Source organism: Beta vulgaris, chromosome 7 (genome assembly GCF_026745355.1).
Source record: "Beta vulgaris subsp. vulgaris cultivar EL10 chromosome 7, EL10.2, whole genome shotgun sequence".
Classification (NCBI taxonomy): domain Eukaryota; kingdom Viridiplantae; phylum Streptophyta; class Magnoliopsida; order Caryophyllales; family Amaranthaceae; genus Beta; species Beta vulgaris.
The window spans coordinates 53,549,367-53,568,688 of NC_079208.1; the positions used below are offsets into that span (position 1 = coordinate 53,549,367).

The following is a 19,322-nucleotide window of genomic DNA, read 5'->3' on the forward strand; positions in this document are numbered from 1 at the left end:
AAAGCGCAGCCCTTCTAGCCCAGAAGGGCTGCGCTAGTTAGGAAAAAGCGCAGCCCTTCTGGGCTAGAAGGGCTGCGCTTTTTCCTAACTAGCGCAGCCCTTCCTACCAAAAAAAAAAAAATTTTTTTTGTCATTTTTTTACTCATAATCTCACATTTTCTGAAATTAAACAGAAGAGAAGAGAAACGAAACGAAAATACTAAACCCAAAACAATAAAAAGAATGAAACGAAAATGAAAAAAAGGAACAAAAACTAATATACAAAGAGAAGTATACAAGAACATTAATCAAAACAAAGATGAAAATACAAGAAATTATATACAAAGAGAAGTATACAAGAACATTAATCAAAATAAACAAAGAGAAGTATACAAGAATAACATTAATCAAAATAAACAAAGAGAAGTATAGAATAACATTAATCAAAATAAACAAAGAGAAGTATACAAGAACATTAATCAAAACAAAGAGAAGTATACAAGAACATTAATCAAAACAAAGAGAAGTATACAAGAACATTAATCAAAATATATAAACAAAGAGAAGTATACAAGAACATTATAGATCTGAAAATACAAGAACTACAACCTAATAATGTTTAAATACATAAAACAAAACCCAAATACATAATTTAAGGAAAAAAAAAATTTCGGAAAAACTTAAAATGGGTATTTGGAGGCTTAAACGAACTCGGATGGCTTAAAAAGCCTAAACATCACAGCATAGCGGTGAGTTTGACTCGTTGGCTCGTTCCGCTTCCGAAAAGGTATCACAATAGGCAATCGGACTCCGTCGCCATGTTTAGTGCAAATCATTTCAAGGTTTTTGTCGCAAATGTTTATGGGGGTTTTTGAGAGAGAAGAGAGGATGAGAGAGAAGAGAAGATGAGAGAGAAGGAGGAAAGGAATAATGAGGGACGTGAGAGAGGAGAGAGAATGAGGGATAATATATTTGACGAATCCCGCTCAATATTTCAAAGCCCGCGATTCCGAAATTTCAAATTTTTTCAGGAAGGGCTGCGCTTTTTTTAAAAAGCGCAGCCCTACTAAGCAGAAGGGCTGCGCTTTTCAGCCCTTCTTACCTACAAAAGGGCTGCGCTTTTCAGCCCTTCTTACCTACAAAAGGGCTGCGCTTATTTAAAAAAGCGCAGCCCTACTAGTGAAGGGCTGCGCTTTTTTTAAAAAGCGCAGCCCTTCTGCTTAGTAGGGCTGCGCTTTTTTAAATAAGCGCAGCCCTTCACTAGTAGGGCTGCGCTTTTACGAAAAGCGCAGCCCTTCCTGCGCAGCCCTTTATGTTTTTTCCCCTAGTGTTAGATCATATTGTCGAATCAAGTTAATTTTTATCCAATCCGATCCAACTCAACATAAGGGTCCCGATTCCTTAAAACCATGCTTAATAATGATGGGACATGGGTACATATGGCCGAACTTATTTCAACTTTGAGATGATGATTGAACGTCGTACAAGCTCGCTCAATTCCAACTAGTATGTTGGCCATGAAAAAATATTCCAACTTATATGTACTAGCTTCTTTGTAATTTGATGGCATGCAGAAAATTTTGCCTCAAATTCTGGAATCTTGTAATTCTGCTCCCAAGTCCCAACCTAATCGGCCACTCTTGTTTGTGGTGCTTGGAAATACTGCACAAAATACAAATTCGATCATAAAGTATCAGATCAATTTTCCCTACCTTCCCCCACCTTCAACATTCAACAATATTTAAGCTAAGTAAGACAATTAATATACAAAGTAACCTAGTCATATACTCAGACAATGGATTGTTTAAGTTAAGCTAATCTAGGTCTTAATTGAGCTACGGCCAACACTCAAGTTGTTGCCCTCCATATATTAGGAAGTTTCACAATGAAAATAGAAATACCAAACTCCAAAAGTTCTACCTCGATTATTAGTTCATACTCCCTACGGGTCTTTTTTTATTACACGCTTTGTATATTGTGGCTATTCACATATTTTATTTTGATCATATATAAGAATTAAAAAGTGTAGTCATGTGAAATTTTGTTACATTCGTCTCGACATATATTGTTCAAAGTATCAACTTTTTTACAATATTAATGGTTAAAGTTTTGTGTTGTCAAATGTAAAAGTCAATTTATGTAGATTAAAAAGAAAACGAAGTACTAATATATTTAAAGAAGCAACTCCGTTAAATATTTGAAAGAATTAATAGTAGAAATGTATTATATTTTCAAATTTTCAATGTAAATATATATCTAAACAATATGGTATAGCCAATAATTTTGCTAGTTCGTCACTTTTTTGTTTCAAAATTTGAGTTTAACTATATTCAAATAAAAAAATAATACCAACACTCTAATTCTAACCAATGTGATAACAACTTCTAATAAATGACAAAAACCATACCCATGAGTCAATGATGCCACAAAAAAAAAACAATATATATCTTACTCTTATGCTAATTATTCGTGTAAGCTTTTGCACTATTTAAATGTTATAACTAGTTATTAGGTCCGGGCTATGCCCCGGGTAAGAAAATTTTCATTTATTAATATTGTACTTTGATATGATATCACTAAATACTACTTGGTCTAGTGGTTAAAACTTTAGTACATGACTTGAGGTCACGGGATCAAAACCTATACTATGCAATTTCTAATTTTTTTTATTGTACATGGATTACATGATCTAAAACTCCTTAGGGAGAGCACCACGTGGCACCGTTCCTGGTTTACGCACGCCTTTTAATATATTAGTATAGATTTATTAAATTTGTTTCAGTGGATAATTTATATACTTTTGATATTAATTAATTAATTTTTTTATAATCAAGTTATACAATGGGTATGTTTTGCAATACTCTAGCTAGTTGAAAAGAAGTGGAAATTAACAAGTTAGTTGAAATTGATGAAGTAGTATAGTTAAGCGTGAAACTGATAAAGTGTTGTAACTCATAAAATAGCTTATCATTATGGTAGAACGACAACAACTAAAATAATACGAAGTAGTATGTGATACCATACTGGAGACAAATAACTAATCAAGTAAAAAACATAGTACTGGCTTAGCCGCTTAGAGGAATCGAGAGAAAAGAAGAGTTGATTTTTTTTTTGGGCCCCTACTCGGGATCCCTTGGTAAGAAGAAGGATCCCAGTCGAGCGGCACTTATCGCAGGTCGACCATCCCAACTACACAGGTCAACGCTTGAGAGTAGGGGATATAAGGGAATCCCTACTCCTAAACACAATTAGGTATTGGAGTTCGAACTTGTAACCTGTCCCACCACCTCCATCACGCAAGCTTGGTTGAAAAGAAAAGTTGATGTCTTAGCTTAAATTGTCACTATAGTTAAAGTACTTAGATTATCTACTCTTTGATATATCCATGCTTTATGTTCGATGGCTCGTGCGCGGTCCCCTATATTCTTTTAAAGTACTATGAAAATGAAATATCCAAAGTTTTACAGCATGCAACACTTGCAACTTGTTCATAGCCAGCCATGTCAGCTTTCGACGAGGGATTTGCATGTGCTAAACTTTTAGTAAACTCTTATTTCAATTAATTTCACAATTACATAAACTAGGGATAACAAAAGCAATCGGTCAATCAATCTAAACCTGATCTTAAATTAGCAGGTGGGTTGAGATTTGTATAAGCCTATAGTATAGAAGTATTATGTTTTTAGTTATCATTACAGTTTCTGTTTAGAACTCCCCCCTAAAAATTGTTTTTAGAGATGATTTTTTTTTTTATTAGAAAAGATAACTGGTTCGAAGACGAATCTCTGTTAGACTATTAGCTAACAGGACACACCATTTCATGGGTTGGATATAAGGTAAAAAGCCTAGAAGTAAATGCCACAACATATTATTGGCATGAGAATTCGAACCCTGAACAATCCCCTAGCCTGGAATTCCGGATGGTATTCCACTGAGCTATCACATCTCTCTCATATAAATTTATTAAATAAATAGGTTAAGTAAATTTTACTCCACATTGTAAGTCATTTCGGGTTAAAAACTTTACAATACCCTTTTGCTAAGGACTAAAATTATTTAGAAATTCAGGTCGAAGTATTATGTATTCGAAAAAAAAAAACTAAATCGAACAATAAAGAGGGATGACAGTTAGCCAATTTAATTTTCACAAGTACCATCCCATTTCCTCTCTCTTATTTACTTACAAAAAATTTACGGTTTAGCCATACTCTTATGTAATTATGTTTTTGGTTAAAAGATAGATAGGTTTGGCTTACTTTCCAGTAAAGAAGTAGCACCTGAAGATCATAAACTACCTAAGAAAGAAAAAGAAAAATGTAAAGAAAGCAAAAGAAAAAGGATTAAAAACTGAACAAGTTAATGAAGTCCGCCAATATATATACAAACGAAAATAAAGGCGAAAAGAGAGCAAAGACACAACTTTGGAGCTTTATGATTTTAATCTTTGAGGAACAAAAGTTGAGGTTTGGGTTGCACGATAGGCAAATGATGATGGTCACAGTTCTAGCCCTGGATCCCGGTGAAAAGTTGCTCCAACTTCATTCCATTCGTTTTTTGGCTGTTCTTTTCCGCAGACCATTAGTTAAGGAAACTAAGGCCACAAAAAAGGGATAAATATACGTATTTTAAAATTTAAACAGACTTTCTTTTCTAGTACTATTATAGTCTAGACATATTTGAGCACACTAGGGTACTAGGGGTACGTCTAGAGGTGGGCATGAGACGGGCCGGCACAAGCTTGCTCAAGGTTCGACCCGTTGTCTGCTACGTGGGCCGCGGGCCTGTCATGGTCAAGAAATTTTATTTCCGGCCCGCACCGGCACGAGCCCGCGTGTGCTAGCCCGCAGGCCGAACGCTCCTTTCCTTTGTTTTTTAGCCTAAAACTGTCAAAAATGCAAAATAGCAACATAAAACATGGGTCAGACCCGCAGGAAGCACGAGCCCAACTCGCGGGCCTGGGCCAAACCATGGACAACTTTTTAAAATTTCAATCCCGGCTTGGCCCACCACTCATGGGCCCGGGCCCGACCCGACATTCACCCAAACCCACGGGCCGAACCCGTGAACAGGCCCGGCCCGGCCCAATTTCAAAGTATATGTCTGTAAACTCAAGTTGGGTTAACCTGCGAGAGGTGCCGGTCTGGTAGGATTATTCATCTTACCATGTGATCTCAGTGAGGCCTCCAAAAAAAAATATTTGAGTACATACAAAAAGAAACTCAATATTCTTTGTCTCACTTTATGCTTTTCTTGCCTTTAATTTCAAGTTAATAGTGTTATGTGGTTATTTTTAATATGGATAGTATTCCCACTATTGCTATTCATCCATATGGCTGTATATCTTGTTTTTTGAAACGAAATCGACTGGACTTGAAAACTTATGAATTAAAAATGTGAAAACTTGAACGTCTAACATTGATTTTGTGCTTGTTTGACATGTGCTTTTTAGAATAACAATCTATTTCTTTTATTATTTTGTTAAGAGAAAAAATTTAACATTTAAAAATAAATTGTAAAAATTTAAAATCATAGTTGTTTTTTTAATAGAGAATTTCAATTTCTTTGGAAGTATTTCAAGTTGAATTAAGAGTTGTTTGAGTTGAGTTTTGATCGAGTAATACACTTGTCGGGTATCTTATCTTAATGTCACCTACTCACCTCTATTTCTAAGTAAATATGACACGATAATACGACATATATACCAAACATAAAAAGAAAAAGTCGTCTTATAATAGGTTGGCATATTTTTAGACCGTAAACCAAGTTTCTCAATCGAACAAAGAAAAAAGAAGAATGAACTGTTCATCCTATATATAGCCAAATCAAAGATCCATTGATTTTATTCAGTTTGTTTTATCTCCTTAGAAGCTAAGGATAGAATTGCCAAAATTCCTAGTTAAAGCAACTACCTTTGTCCAGCATGGAAGCATCAATTTCGTACTTTCCAATTATAAACTTTAAGCTTTTGCAAGTTAATATGATCTCAAATTCATCAAATTAAAGTGCAAAAACGTAAAAGTTATTCTAGTTTTTGGTCCCTTTTGGGTCCTTAAGGACGAAGGATTAACTGTTACTAATGCTACTTTTTGGCTTTTAGATAAGAAATTTAAACTTAGCTTTACGATATATTCCTAATACTTCATCCGTTTCATAATACTCGCTACACTTTTTGTTATGGGAAGTTTCACATTACTTGCTACACTTCCTTTTTAGGCAATAAACTCTCTCTATCTTTATCCTTTCACATGGATCCCTTTTCTTTTTACTCTCTACTTTTTTCTTCTCCAAAAATTATCTAGGAGTCCGTGAATTGAAAAGTGTAGTGAGTAATATGAAATGGAAGAAATAGATTAGATTAAAAGTTCTTTAATTAACTAGTTAATTGCAGATTAGTGTTTCTGGCCAATCATCATTATATAAAACCATGCCTTTCTATGAGAGACATACATACACGTTGATTATTATGAAATTTTGGGAACATATATATTCGAGGAAAGTAAAAAGACTGTCTAATGCATGCTTTAAGTTGTATATGATGATATTATTATTCCAATTTCAAACATTTTGCACGTAAGGAAACATAAAAGTATGTACTTGTCAATTGTCATCTTTTTCTTTTACTCCATATTTTGGTTCTTTTAATTTGTTTTTCTTTCTTTTCTCTATTTTTCCTTTATACTTTTATAGGAGGCTAAGGCTTGCTACAATAACACAAACCCTTTCTTTCCCTTTATATTAAAGATTGTTGTGCATGCATCTTCTGTTTAAACTCCTTTCATTTTAATACATTCTATCTATAAAATTAAAGCAATAGTTGAGATGGCTTAGGGCCTGTTCTCTTCGATATAAAACAGTTGAACTGAATTGAATTGAACTGAACTGAAATATATAGTGATACGTGAGAGTAAAATTATTGTCCAGAACTGAATTGAATGGAATTGAAAATAAGTCGGGGAGAACATGCCCTTAGTGGTGTTAGATATCACCTCTTATTTTAGAGGTTTTGGAATCGAGTCTCACCCATTGCAAATAAATCCCTAATTTTCCTCATATTTAAAAGAGAATTTAACTTACCTACTTTAAATAGAAATATTCTTTTAATTTATCAAACTCCCATATTAATAATTTGATCATGTGTGATTCTATCCTTAATTAAATTACTATCATCATTATCTCATTTCAACTTCTAAATTTCTCAACCCTAAAGTGTCTATAGTGTGATACAAATTAAACCTGACCAAAAATTTGATCATATGTTGTTGTATATATTATGATGACCAATATGAGATAAATAGATTTTGATTATCAGTTTAATTATGTTCTAGCGTAACATAAATCATACATGGAGGTAAACTGCTCATGTCGTGTCAAATTTATGTTGGGTCTGTCGATAAACGAGTTGAACACCCTTAACCAACACTCAATCCTAACCCGACCCGTTTACTAACATGTTTATCTAGTGCGCACAACGTGTTCGTAAACTAAACACATGTATGTCATACATTTTTTAATCCACGTCTTATATACTAATTTCTACCTTAACAAATCAAATCGAACAACCAAAGAATAAATCTTATATATTTATGAAAAAAATTCAAATTATTTCAAATCCAACTAATAGTATTGATAGTAGAATAATAGTTAAATCGGTTGTCGTGTTGGATTTGGGTTAAAATGTTCAGCCCTAATCCAACAAAACGGGTTGTGTCGGTCAATTCACTCATCTAAATAGGTTGAAACCTTTACCCAAACCCACTATTTTGTATCAAGTTCTGGATAAGGCTAACAAATCGTGTCACTTTTTACCACCTCTAATCATACCACCTATTTTTAAGTGTTCGAGGGCATCATAATTTAGCTTGTATTGGCTTCTCTAGCTCACAAGTTTGTAGTAATTTACCAACTCACATATGAGTATTTGCCTCAGAAGGAAGCTAAAATTCAAGAAATATTTACAAAATATTTTCCAAGTTGTACAAAATCACAACGATTGCTGACTGTTTATACAACTCAGACTCTGCGGGAAACTGCAATATTTAACTCCATTGTTTTTGGACCTTTCATCCAGTCAAAACAAAAGACAATTACAGGACAGAAACAACAAGTGATTCTATCACGAATTCACGTGCTAAAGATTTGGCAAACTACATTGAGCTTGTTCTTGTAGCAGCAAACAAGCTAATTAAATTTGCACTTATTAAAAAAAAAAAAAAACTTCATGGACGGATAATAATACTCAGGTCATTTTGGAAATTTTTAGGGTCTTATTCTAAAATGAAAATTGGGTCCTTTTTTACACATTAGTGAGAGAAAAATATTATAATTTTTAGTAGAGAGAATTAATACTAATTGATGGATTATTGGATTAGTTTTGTTATTTTTTAAAATTACGAAAAATAATTAAAAAGTTAAAGATATGTAAGGTTAAATTCTTGGTGGAAGAGATTAAGGAAGATGATAAGTGATAGAGTGAATTATAGAGTCTGGAGAATGGAGATGTGGAGCGTTTGCTGTTTAAGGTTTATAAAACATCATTTTTTCAATTTGTGCCCTTCAAATAAAACCAACATTTAATCTTTGCACACTAGAGCTACGACCCTGATAATACTTCATATTCTTTTCCACCAACACAATTCTTCTATAATTCTCTCTTCGTCAAAACTCTAACCATTGTCTTGTTTAAATATTAAACTAGTTATTAGGCGGGCTATGCCCCGGGTAAGAAAAAATTTCATTTATTAATATAATATTTTATGATAATAACAATAAATACAACTTAGCCTAGTGGTTAAGACTTTAGTATATGTACTTGAGGTCTCGGGATCAAACCCTATAATACGCAATTTCTAAAAAAAATTATTGTACATAGATTACATGAACTAAAACTCCATAGGGGTAGTACTGTAGTGGTCAACACTGCTCTTCAAATGGTATCATGCATACACAATTAATTTTAATGAACATGCAAATTTATTTATTTTTAAGGATGCAAGGGATATGTTTAATAATATTAACTAATTACAACACATATTTGTAATTTTGTGGAAACATGGATCACTAAAAGATGTTAGATGAGATGGTAATTCTTTGAAAACCCTTATATAAGGTTAGGGGTTCGAGCCCAGCCTTCAGCATATTTATTTTTTAAATGATGACCACTTGACTTTGTTGGTTAACAGACACATGGCAAAATTCTAGTGGCAGGAGGAGGGTGCCACGTGGCGTATCGACGTTGTTACGCACGCCTTTTAATAATATATATTTGTATAGATGGAATACTAGTAACTGTATTATCCAATTATTTAGAAATATTAAAATTATCAAATTATGATATATTGAAACTAAATATTGAAATAAATCTATTTAAAATTAAGTAATAGTGTTTGGAACTGACTAATAGAGAATATATGGAATCCAATTAAGAAAATCATTTACACAATCCAACACTTACTTTTATATCAATAAAAATTTACAAATTTTAAGTTTGATCCCAATTGAGAATACAAGGAGTAATATATACTAGTCTTTATATGCACGCAATGCGTGCGTTAATTTCAAAATTTGTTATTCTATTAGATACTCCATTCATACTTTATTTATGATTAAACTTAAATGTGAAAAATTCAACAGTTAGATGAATTTAGATATATTAATTCGCTAATGTAAAAAAATAAAAAGGTTGTGAGTGATTGTTAACATTAATTTTTTGTGAATGAATATTGAACAGAAAGAACAAAAATAATGAGTTGGTTTAACTGAATTAAAGAGTATCAAAGGTAGTGAATGTTCAGACTTTTCATGTGCACGTTATGTATGCCATCTTTTTTTATAAGATATAAATATTTTGTCCATTTAATTTTTGATTAAAGTATTTGATGCATATACCATTTTAAACTTGTTTTAAATGGCAAGTTGGAATGAGAATTTTTAAATGATTTGCTTTTGTATTTTTTTTCATTCTATTAATTAGATCATTAAGGGTATTTTAGTCACTTCAAAAGAGGACACCACACCTCCTCCCTTGACTTATATAATAGAGATATTATCATGTGAAGTATTCTGAAATTTGAAGTCTATAATTTATAAATTTTCGCTCTTATGCGATATTTTATCCTTACCAAATAAAAAAGAGGTCACGAAACCTCTATAGCCTATAGGCCATTAACATTTACAAACATCCTTGCATGGAGATCTTTGCATCACTGGAAGACCAATAGACCATCCTAGTGATAAGTGATAACCCCAAAAATCCTATACTCAAGGTTTATAAGGAAGAGTAGGTGAGTGGGTCTATATAACTAGTTATTTATCGGACCCAATTACACTCTTTTCGGCCCAATCAAACACCTCATCTATTACAATCCAAATTTCACAACTTAATATTTAATATTGCACCTTATAGACCCAATTAGCCTCTATTTTGGGCCTTTGGCCCAACTTTTTTTCAGTGAAAACATATGATCTGAATTCTGAAGTACAATTTACCTGTAACTAGATTGCACAAGATGCAACTAGACAAGCATTTACTCAAATATCGTTACATTAGTACCTCATATTAAACTCAAATAACATTCCTTTATCTATAAGTATAAAGTTTGGTATGATCAACTTCAAAGTTATAATTAATTTTTACAAGGAGCATTTTACATGTGAAGATTCTCCTTACCTTCCCCCCCTTCCAAAATAACCTTAGCCTATTAATATTAGGTTAACTTATCAATATTAGGTTAACTTATGTAAGGTTCTAAAAAATTATTACATATGCAAATCAGATTTGAAATATGTAAATCTAAATTATTGATCGATATTTATTTTATATATTTCAAACTTATAACTTCAAATCTACTCGCAATATTTTTTGGCTAAAAAGTCTGAGTCCAGATATAATTTAAATCAAGAAATTTGAAGTGGATGTGATTACTAATGAGAGTATGAGTGACGTTAATCAACTAGTAAAACACTATTACCTTTTACTATACCACACTGGCATTTCAAAAGGGTGTCTATATGGATCCTTTGCATCCAATCTTTTCTGTCAAGTGTTATATACTCCTACAAACCTAATTTCTATATTGCTTTTTAAAGCCCTCCATCTCATTCATATTTGGCCTCTTCATAGTTCATACTAACTCGTAAATTTCTAGTATCTCAATCTTCAAGTACTTTATCCGGTGCATCCCTAAACGATGTTCTCGTCTTAATCAACTCTTTCATAGCTCAATAATAATGCCTGCAACCCCAACCCTCATCACAATATTCTCATCTCGAATTTTATATTTCTACATTTTCCCGCATATTCATCGCAACATGCATATTTTTGCTACTCCAATCTTCCTAAATATATGATCCATGATAGAAGTCAGCTTATACCTATATAATAATGTTGGTCTAATAGGGAAAAAAAAAATTGATTCTCAATATATGAGAAGAGAAATCAATTAAGAAATTCAGTAATTATTTTTTTAATGATTTAAATTTTTTATTTTTCATGTACTACTATCTATCGTTATAAAAAAATATTTTCTTTCAATTATATAATCAAGTAATCAACTAACTACATGTTGAATATTTTATAGATTCAACACCACAAATATTTGATCTTGGTAGAAAATTTACAATTTTTTTCGTAAAGAAGTACATGGAGGAACTAGTGAATCCCTATCTCAGGGAAAAATCACTAAACACCTAACCTAGTGAAATCCCTATTTGAGGAAAAGACCACTATAAACTAAAATACAAAGAAAAGAAAATACTAAAAAAATCCGATAAAAACCTAAATCTAGCTCCTCAAGGAGTTATAAAAAACTATAATATAGTAAATGATGGCTTTACTAATTACCTATTACAATTACTATGACAAGTTTTTTTTTCTTATCACTAATATAAACATATGATTGTTTTATTTATTTATCTATTGCAATATGAATACTACCTCCGTTCTTTTTTAGTTGCAACGTTTGACAAATTGCACTATTCATGTTCTCTTATTTGACCACATTTATTGATTTATATGTTAAACAAAATATAGTCATGTGGGGTCTTGTTTGATTCGTTTCGATGTAAGCTTTCATAATATCAAATTTTTATAATTTTTACTTACATACAATTAGAGATAAAACGATTTGAAATTGTATATTGGCAAGCGTGAAAGTCAAAACGTTGCAACTAAATAAAAACAGAGGTAGTATATGATTGCTTGACCTAGCTTGGGGAGACAATTTTCCAATTTCCACTTACCATGACATTTGGCATCCGGCAATACCAGATTTCAGTAAATAGCAACTTTTGCTTTGTTTTTACATGCCCTTTTGCTACTAAATCTCTAAACAGTTAAAAATCTCATCAATTCAAGAAACATCTCCTCTCTCTCTGTTTCACCAATTATTATGAGAGGTTGAGATTTAAATATAAAACGCATAAAAATAAGTAACGCAATAACTCTGGTTCATTCTTCTACTTTTTGTTTTACTTCTGTGGGTCCCTATTCATCAGAATTCAGACATCCTTCCACACCATTTCCTCCATTCATAAACTCTTATTTTATCATCAACAACCAATCTACATAATTCACCTCACCAATTTAAAACACTTTCAAAAGATACAAACTTTACCGCCGGAAAATCTCATCTTTCGTTGGAAAACCCATTTTCCGGCGACACTTAACACTATCCTCCAATCTCATTGAAGAGTCAGAAGATCTAAACCATTATATTCTCAATAAAGAACCAATCTTTCTCGCCGGAAAACCACAATTTTCGCCGGAAAATTAATTTTCCGGCGACACCCATTTGCCGTCTCTGATTTCCCAACAAAACCCACAAATTGAAATTTGTAAAAAAAAAAAAAGATGCAAAATCTTCGCCGGAGAAAACCCACCGAGCTCGGAGGTGAGGGTGAGCCCGAGAAGGCCCGGGAAGAAGAGAAGGAGAAAGGTCAAGGAGAAGGAAGTGTTGGAAGAGATAAAGAGGAGATTGAAAAAAAGAATAAGAAGAAATGGTCATGTGTTGATAATTGTTGTTGGTTGATAGGATTAATATGCACAATATGGTGGTTGTTGCTGTTTTTATACAAAGTAATGCCATCTTCTTTGCCACAATATGTTACTGAGGCGATAACCGGGCCAATGCCGGACCCGCCTGGCGAGAAGCTGAGGAAGGAAGGGTTGAGGGCAGAACATCCGGTGGTTTTTGTGCCTGGGATTGTCACTGCTGGACTTGAACTTTGGGAAGGGAAGCCTTGTGCTGATGGTTTGTTTAGGAAAAGGCTTTGGGGTGGCACCTTTGGTGAAGTTTATAAAAGGTATATTTATTTCTTTTGTTTTTGTGTTACATTTTGTTACAAGGATAGAATCTTTAAGTAATGTTATCTTAGGAAATATATTAATCAAACATACAAATGTAGTTTTGCTGATTGTCTTTTTTTTTTGTTTATGTTTGTTTTATAATAGGAACTTAAAAGACATAAGTTGTCTTGCTATATTTTTTTTTTTTTGAGTATTTGGGCCTATTCGGCAAAAGTAGTTGTTAACTGTTCGGGTAGCTCTTAGATCTTAGTTGTCGGCTAGGCAGAAGTTGTATGAAGCTAGATTTTGTTGCTTGTTGATTTTAGTATCAAGAAGGGGATTGTTTGTGTGTTGGTTGACAACTTGAAATTGGACTTGTGAGAAGGGTGGGTCTACTTGGAATAGTACCTCTATATGATTTCAGTGTAAAGAGGTTTTATTCCTACCTATATGACTTTGTCCTTGGGGTTTCATGGTTAGTTAAATGTACCATTAAAACTTAATGGTTCGGTTCACTGTTATGGAGGCTTAGCGAATTTTACTACTAACTATTAAGAATCGGTTAACCACTAGCCTCAACTACTAACCTCAACTATATACTATATGCATTGGGTTTAAGACTTGTAATGCTCCTCCATACACTGTAAGAGTAAAACTAGACAAGAAGGTATGAAATATCATATATTTTATCAATAATATTCAATAGAAAAAGAAATCAACTTTGCCTAATAAAATATGAACTATCCAATGCTCCAAGTCAAGTGGTTAAGTCTGGTTAGATTGAGATAAATATTACACTTGGGGATTTAGGCTTAAGGGAAAGTTTATGAATGATGCCCAAAACAACATATGTCTTGTAAAAAATGGTTAGCATCCATCAACCACTTTCAAGAGCTTGCGAGGTAGAGAGAGACCTTCCTGTATCTGTCATTTGTAGTTGTTCGTTTCATGAAATTCTTACACCTTAACAATTCAGCTAACTAACCTAGAAATTGTCAAGGTTACATGATTAACAGTTACAGATTTGTTTTTTTGTACAACCAATTTGTCCTTCAAGGTTGTAAACTTCCTACCTCCTGAGAGTTTAGTAGGTCAATTTATGTTGGAGTTTTAGCCATAACTGACATCTAAATTGCTGCTCTTGTAGCTATACTTTAAAAAAATCATGGGTTTGACAATAGCTGTGAAGGTAATCTTCGTTTGGATTAATGATGATGGAATTGAAAATTTGAAAGTGAGGAGAGGAAAGAAAGTTAAAGTCATCCAAATCTTTCTTCACTCCAATAAACTAAAATATGTATACAAAATTTGACATAGCATAGTGCCTGGAATTCAGTCTCTTTACAGGCTTACACACCTCGTTTTCTCAAAATACACTCAATTTGCAAGAATATTACATATTTTGCTCTGTCTTGCATATGCCACGAACATCAAGAAAATGACCCTGCACAGAGGCTCGAGAGTACACTTGGTATTAGCTTCATATGTTCACGCAATTAACATGACTTAGATTCGGCCTATTATAACTAGACTTGTCGTTTGACGTCAGCTGATGAATGTTCTCCAAAATGTTTTTATTTTTATCTTTCAGTTGAACAATGATTGTATAAGAAGAGGGGGAAACTTGTAGAAACATTTTGGATTTACCTACCTTGATGTTGCTAGACAGTACTTAAATTAGTTAAATACATGAAACTATGTCAGAACTCTGAAGATAGGTCATATAAATTTCTTTTCTTTTCATTAGATATTTGTAGTTGTTATTTGTGACTTGGAATCATAGAAAACTTTTTCTTAATGAGGACTTCATTGAAATTTTTAATGGGTTTCCTTATCTTGTGATGTTTTCCATCTTATGCATTAAAGATCTTTCCTTTTGCCGTGAGATCTTGCACAGAGGAGATAATTCATGCAGCAGAACATGTTATTTTGACTAATGACTTCTGAGTTCTATGTTGCTCGAACTCTCCGTTTCACATCAATTACCCTTGTCGGATCCTTGGGATTCCAACATGGTTATGGACACTTCAACACTTCATTTTGGGTTCAACTCGTGGAATTTCTATGAAATAGCAGAGTCACATACTTGGACACATGTCCTTTGCCTGACGCATGTACTCTAGTCCGAGTCTAATAGCTTCTGACATACGACAAGATACATTAAGATGACTTATATTTCTACCTTTTTCATCTCATACAGACCATTGTGCTGGGTGGAGCATATGTCGCTGGACAATGAAACTGGACTTGACCCTGCAGATATAAGGGTTAGACCAGTTCCTGGACTTGTGGCTGCAGATTATTTTGCTCCTGGATATTTTGTATGGGCTGTCATGATTGCCAATTTGGCCCGTATAGGCTACGAGGAGAAAAACATGTATATGGCTTCATATGATTGGAGACTTTCTTTCCAAAATACTGAGGTACTTTTGTGGATTATGAACTATTCTCTTTCTCTTGTCAGATTTTCTTTACATGTGGCTTTTGTTATTTGGTCCTCACGAATTTGAAGTGAGCAGGTGAGGGATCATACTCTATGCCGGATAAAAAGTACCATAGAGGTTCTGGTTGCAACTAATGGGGGTAAAAAGGCTGTAATTGTTCCACATTCTATGGGAGTTCTGTACTTCCTTCATTTTATGAAGTGGGTTGAGGCTCCAGCTCCAATGGGTGGTGGTGGTGGTCCAGATTGGTGCGCCAAGCACATAAAAGCCGTGATGAACATTGGTGGACCACTTCTCGGTGTTCCAAAGGCTGTTCCTGGACTTTTTTCAGCCGAAGCCAGGGACATTGCAGTTGCAAGGTCTACTACTACATGTTACTAACCCTCGTATCTGAAACTTAAAGCACTATTTTGTTGGTTGGAATTTGTAAATTGTTTTGTTATTCATTTTTCATTACAACGCCAATTCTCTCATAAACTTCTGCTAGGAAATTTGTATGGAAATTTACTTTCTGTCTGTGGTTTATTTGTAGGGCCATTGCACCTGGTGTTTTGAACAACGATATATTCCATTTCCAGACATTGCAGCATGTGATGAGGATGACGCGTACATGGGATGCTACAATGTCAATGATACCAAAAGGTGGAAACACGATCTGGGGAGGTCTTGATTGGTCACCTGAAGAAGGCTATTGTCCGGGTAAGAGAGAGAAGGATGCAAATGTAACCACTTTTGCAGGAAGAAATAACAATCCTGAAACAAAGAAGGCTTATTATGGAAGAATGATATCATTTGGTAAAGATGTTGCTGAGGCATCTCAATCTGACATCAAAAAGATTGATTTCAGGGTATCAATTTTCTTACAACTCTTTCCTAATTTTAACCATTCAATATCATATTTGACATTCATGTCATTGAATTACACTTCATTCTTGTCTGAACTTATTAAAACTCATCTAAATTTTAAGTTGAAAATTGATCTTGTTACCCCTTATCTGGACCATGCTGAACTTATTGGATCTGAACTTCTTGACCCTTATCCAAACTTATCTAAACTTCTTTCTGAATAGTTGCAAGTCTTGTGACTATTGCATGTATGAAACTGTTGATTTGTTCTGCATATTAAAGTTTCAATTGGTCCTGTTGGCTGTTGCTCAGGGTGCTGTGAAGGGTAGTAATGTTGCAAATACTTCATGCCGGGATGTGTGGACAGAGTATCATGACATGGGAGTTGGTGGAGTAAAAGCTATTGCTGACTATAAAGCATATACAGCTGATGACATTGTAGACTTACTTCATTATGTTGCTCCAAAGATGATGGCACGGGGTGATGCTCAGTTTTCATATGGCATTGCTGATGATCTGGATGACCCAAAATACCAACATTATAAATACTGGTCTAACCCCCTAGAAACCAAGTATTGTTCTTCTAACTTTCGCATCCAATCTTTTATAAGGGCTTGTTTATTGTCATTTCCTGTTCTCAGTTTCGAGTTCTTCTGAAAATAAAAAACGTAAATATGAAAACCACAAAAAGTCAAATAGGACATTTGTATGTAGATCAAGGAATATTTTGGTTGATTTTACACTTTTTTCGTTGATTTTCAGATTGCCAGATGCACCTGATATGGAAATCTATGCTCTCTATGGTGTAGGAATCCCAACTGAAAGAGCATATGTATACCGAGTTACCCCTTATGCAGACTGTAATATACCATTTGAGATAGATATATCAGCAAATGTGGATGACAAGCATAGTTGTTTGAGAGATGGGGTATTCTTAGTTGATGGAGATGAGACAGTACCAGTTTTGAGTTCAGGTTTCATGTGTGCTAAAGGTTGGCGCGGAAAAACCAAATATAATCCTTCAGGAATCCGAACTTACATAAGAGAGTATGATCATGCTCCCCCGGCTAACCTTTTAGAAGGGCGTGGGACACAAAGTGGAGCTCATGTTGATATCATGGGGAACTTCGCGTTAATAGAAGATATAATGAGGGTAGCTGCTGGACAAACTGGTAAAGATATAGGAGGTGATCGTGTGTATTCTGATATCTTCAAGTGGGCGGAGAAGATCAAGTTGAAGTTATAACTGATAAACAGAAAGTGATGAGTACTATTTGCAAATAGCTGAGTCGGACACTTGGACACCCGTATCCGAGTAGATACTCAATTCGTGTCTGAGTAACATAGCTACATAGTATATTCTTCTTAAAGGAAATGACAGAACATGAACGAGTGCTTCTCAAAGCTCATTTCCTTGGTGTGCTTTAGCCAAATTGGTTGGTTTAATATGCATTCTTATGTATGGCATTGTACAGTTTAAGCAACAATTGATAGGGGGCATTTATTGGTGATTTTTTGTTATGTATTCCTAAAAGTTTCTCCTTGTGAAATTGTATTGCATTTCTAGATATGTCAATTTGCATTTCCAATACTTCTAACAAATTAAATTTATAACTTATTTCTAACAAATAAACCTATGATCCATTTGTAGCTGGTAACAACTTGTTGTAATGGTAATAGGTTTATTTGTAGTTTTGTAAAGATTATGGCATAAACATGTGACACATAAAATCAATGCAAATGATTGCTGTTGATTATTCTTTTTGAAATGGTTTCAAGGTAGGTAATAATGATTTTAAGGGATGATGATGATTGATGATGATATGATTTATGCAAAAGTGACATCAAGTATCCAAAAAAAAAAAGTTACAATGACTATGTCATTTTTTATGATCTTGTTAGTTCTATTTCAATATGCATATTCAAAGTATTAGAATTTTAATTTTTTTTATTCATATATAAAAATAAAGTACATGTAAATATGCGTCTTAAGAACCATATGAAGAATCTTTCAAAAAAAAATAAAAAGAACCATATGAAGAAGAGCAAATCCTAAGCTAAGTAAGACCGCTAGCGCTTTCTAACCGAACGACTTATTGCCCCGAGCTCCTTCTCTCCGTGAAGACGTTAGCAAGAACTCGAGAAAACCAGGGCAACAAATGTCGAGCATACGACGATGTCGCCCGTTTTCATTTCATGGAAGTCCTCGGCAGAATAAAAATTAAGGGATGGGAAAAGTCGGTAAATTCTAATAAGGTTTAATAAATTTTAAGAAGTTCAAACAAGTTCTTTATAATCTCAGGATTCATGTTGTAAAGTCCAATGTTATTAGTCTTAAAATTAGGCATAAAAGATGGCTAAGACTAAACTTATTGAATACTAAAAGAGAAAAAAAAAAGACTTTCTATTGTCATATTACGAATAATGTTAACCATGACTCCATGAGGCCATAAGTTAAACCTTTTATTAAAACAATTTAAATTTTTGATTTTTTTTTTGTGTGTTAAAGAGTAACCGACTACCAAGTATAATGTTGTAGACATGATTCCATTCTTGAATGTTATCTCACAAGACGTAGACATGATTCAATTCTTAAATGTTACTCTGTATCTCACAAGACTTTATCAATTAAATTCGATTACGTCTGCCTTCAAACTTTTAAGGTAAACTGTAAATATGTGTCTGGAACTGGCTTGTGACTTGTGCCAATGAAGACAAACGAAAGATCTTCTAATTTGAAAGTGGTGAATTCTGGACACATAGCATTACGC

General features: G+C 33.6%; 1 protein-coding gene across 1 annotated transcript; it reads left to right on the forward strand.

Annotated features, from left to right (window-relative positions):
• The first annotated feature begins 12,320 nt into the window (after window positions 1–12,320).
• On the forward strand, window positions 12,321–18,101 carry LOC104899770 (phospholipid:diacylglycerol acyltransferase 1). Its single transcript, XM_010687033.4, has 6 exons — window positions 12,321–13,278; window positions 15,462–15,684; window positions 15,781–16,064; window positions 16,238–16,553; window positions 16,864–17,123; window positions 17,314–18,101. The coding sequence occupies exons 1-6, from the start codon at window positions 12,827–12,829 to the stop codon at window positions 17,795–17,797; spliced, it is 2,019 nt and encodes a 672-aa protein (XP_010685335.2). The 5' UTR covers window positions 12,321–12,826; the 3' UTR covers window positions 17,798–18,101.
• The last annotated feature ends 1,221 nt before the right edge of the window (window positions 18,102–19,322 follow it).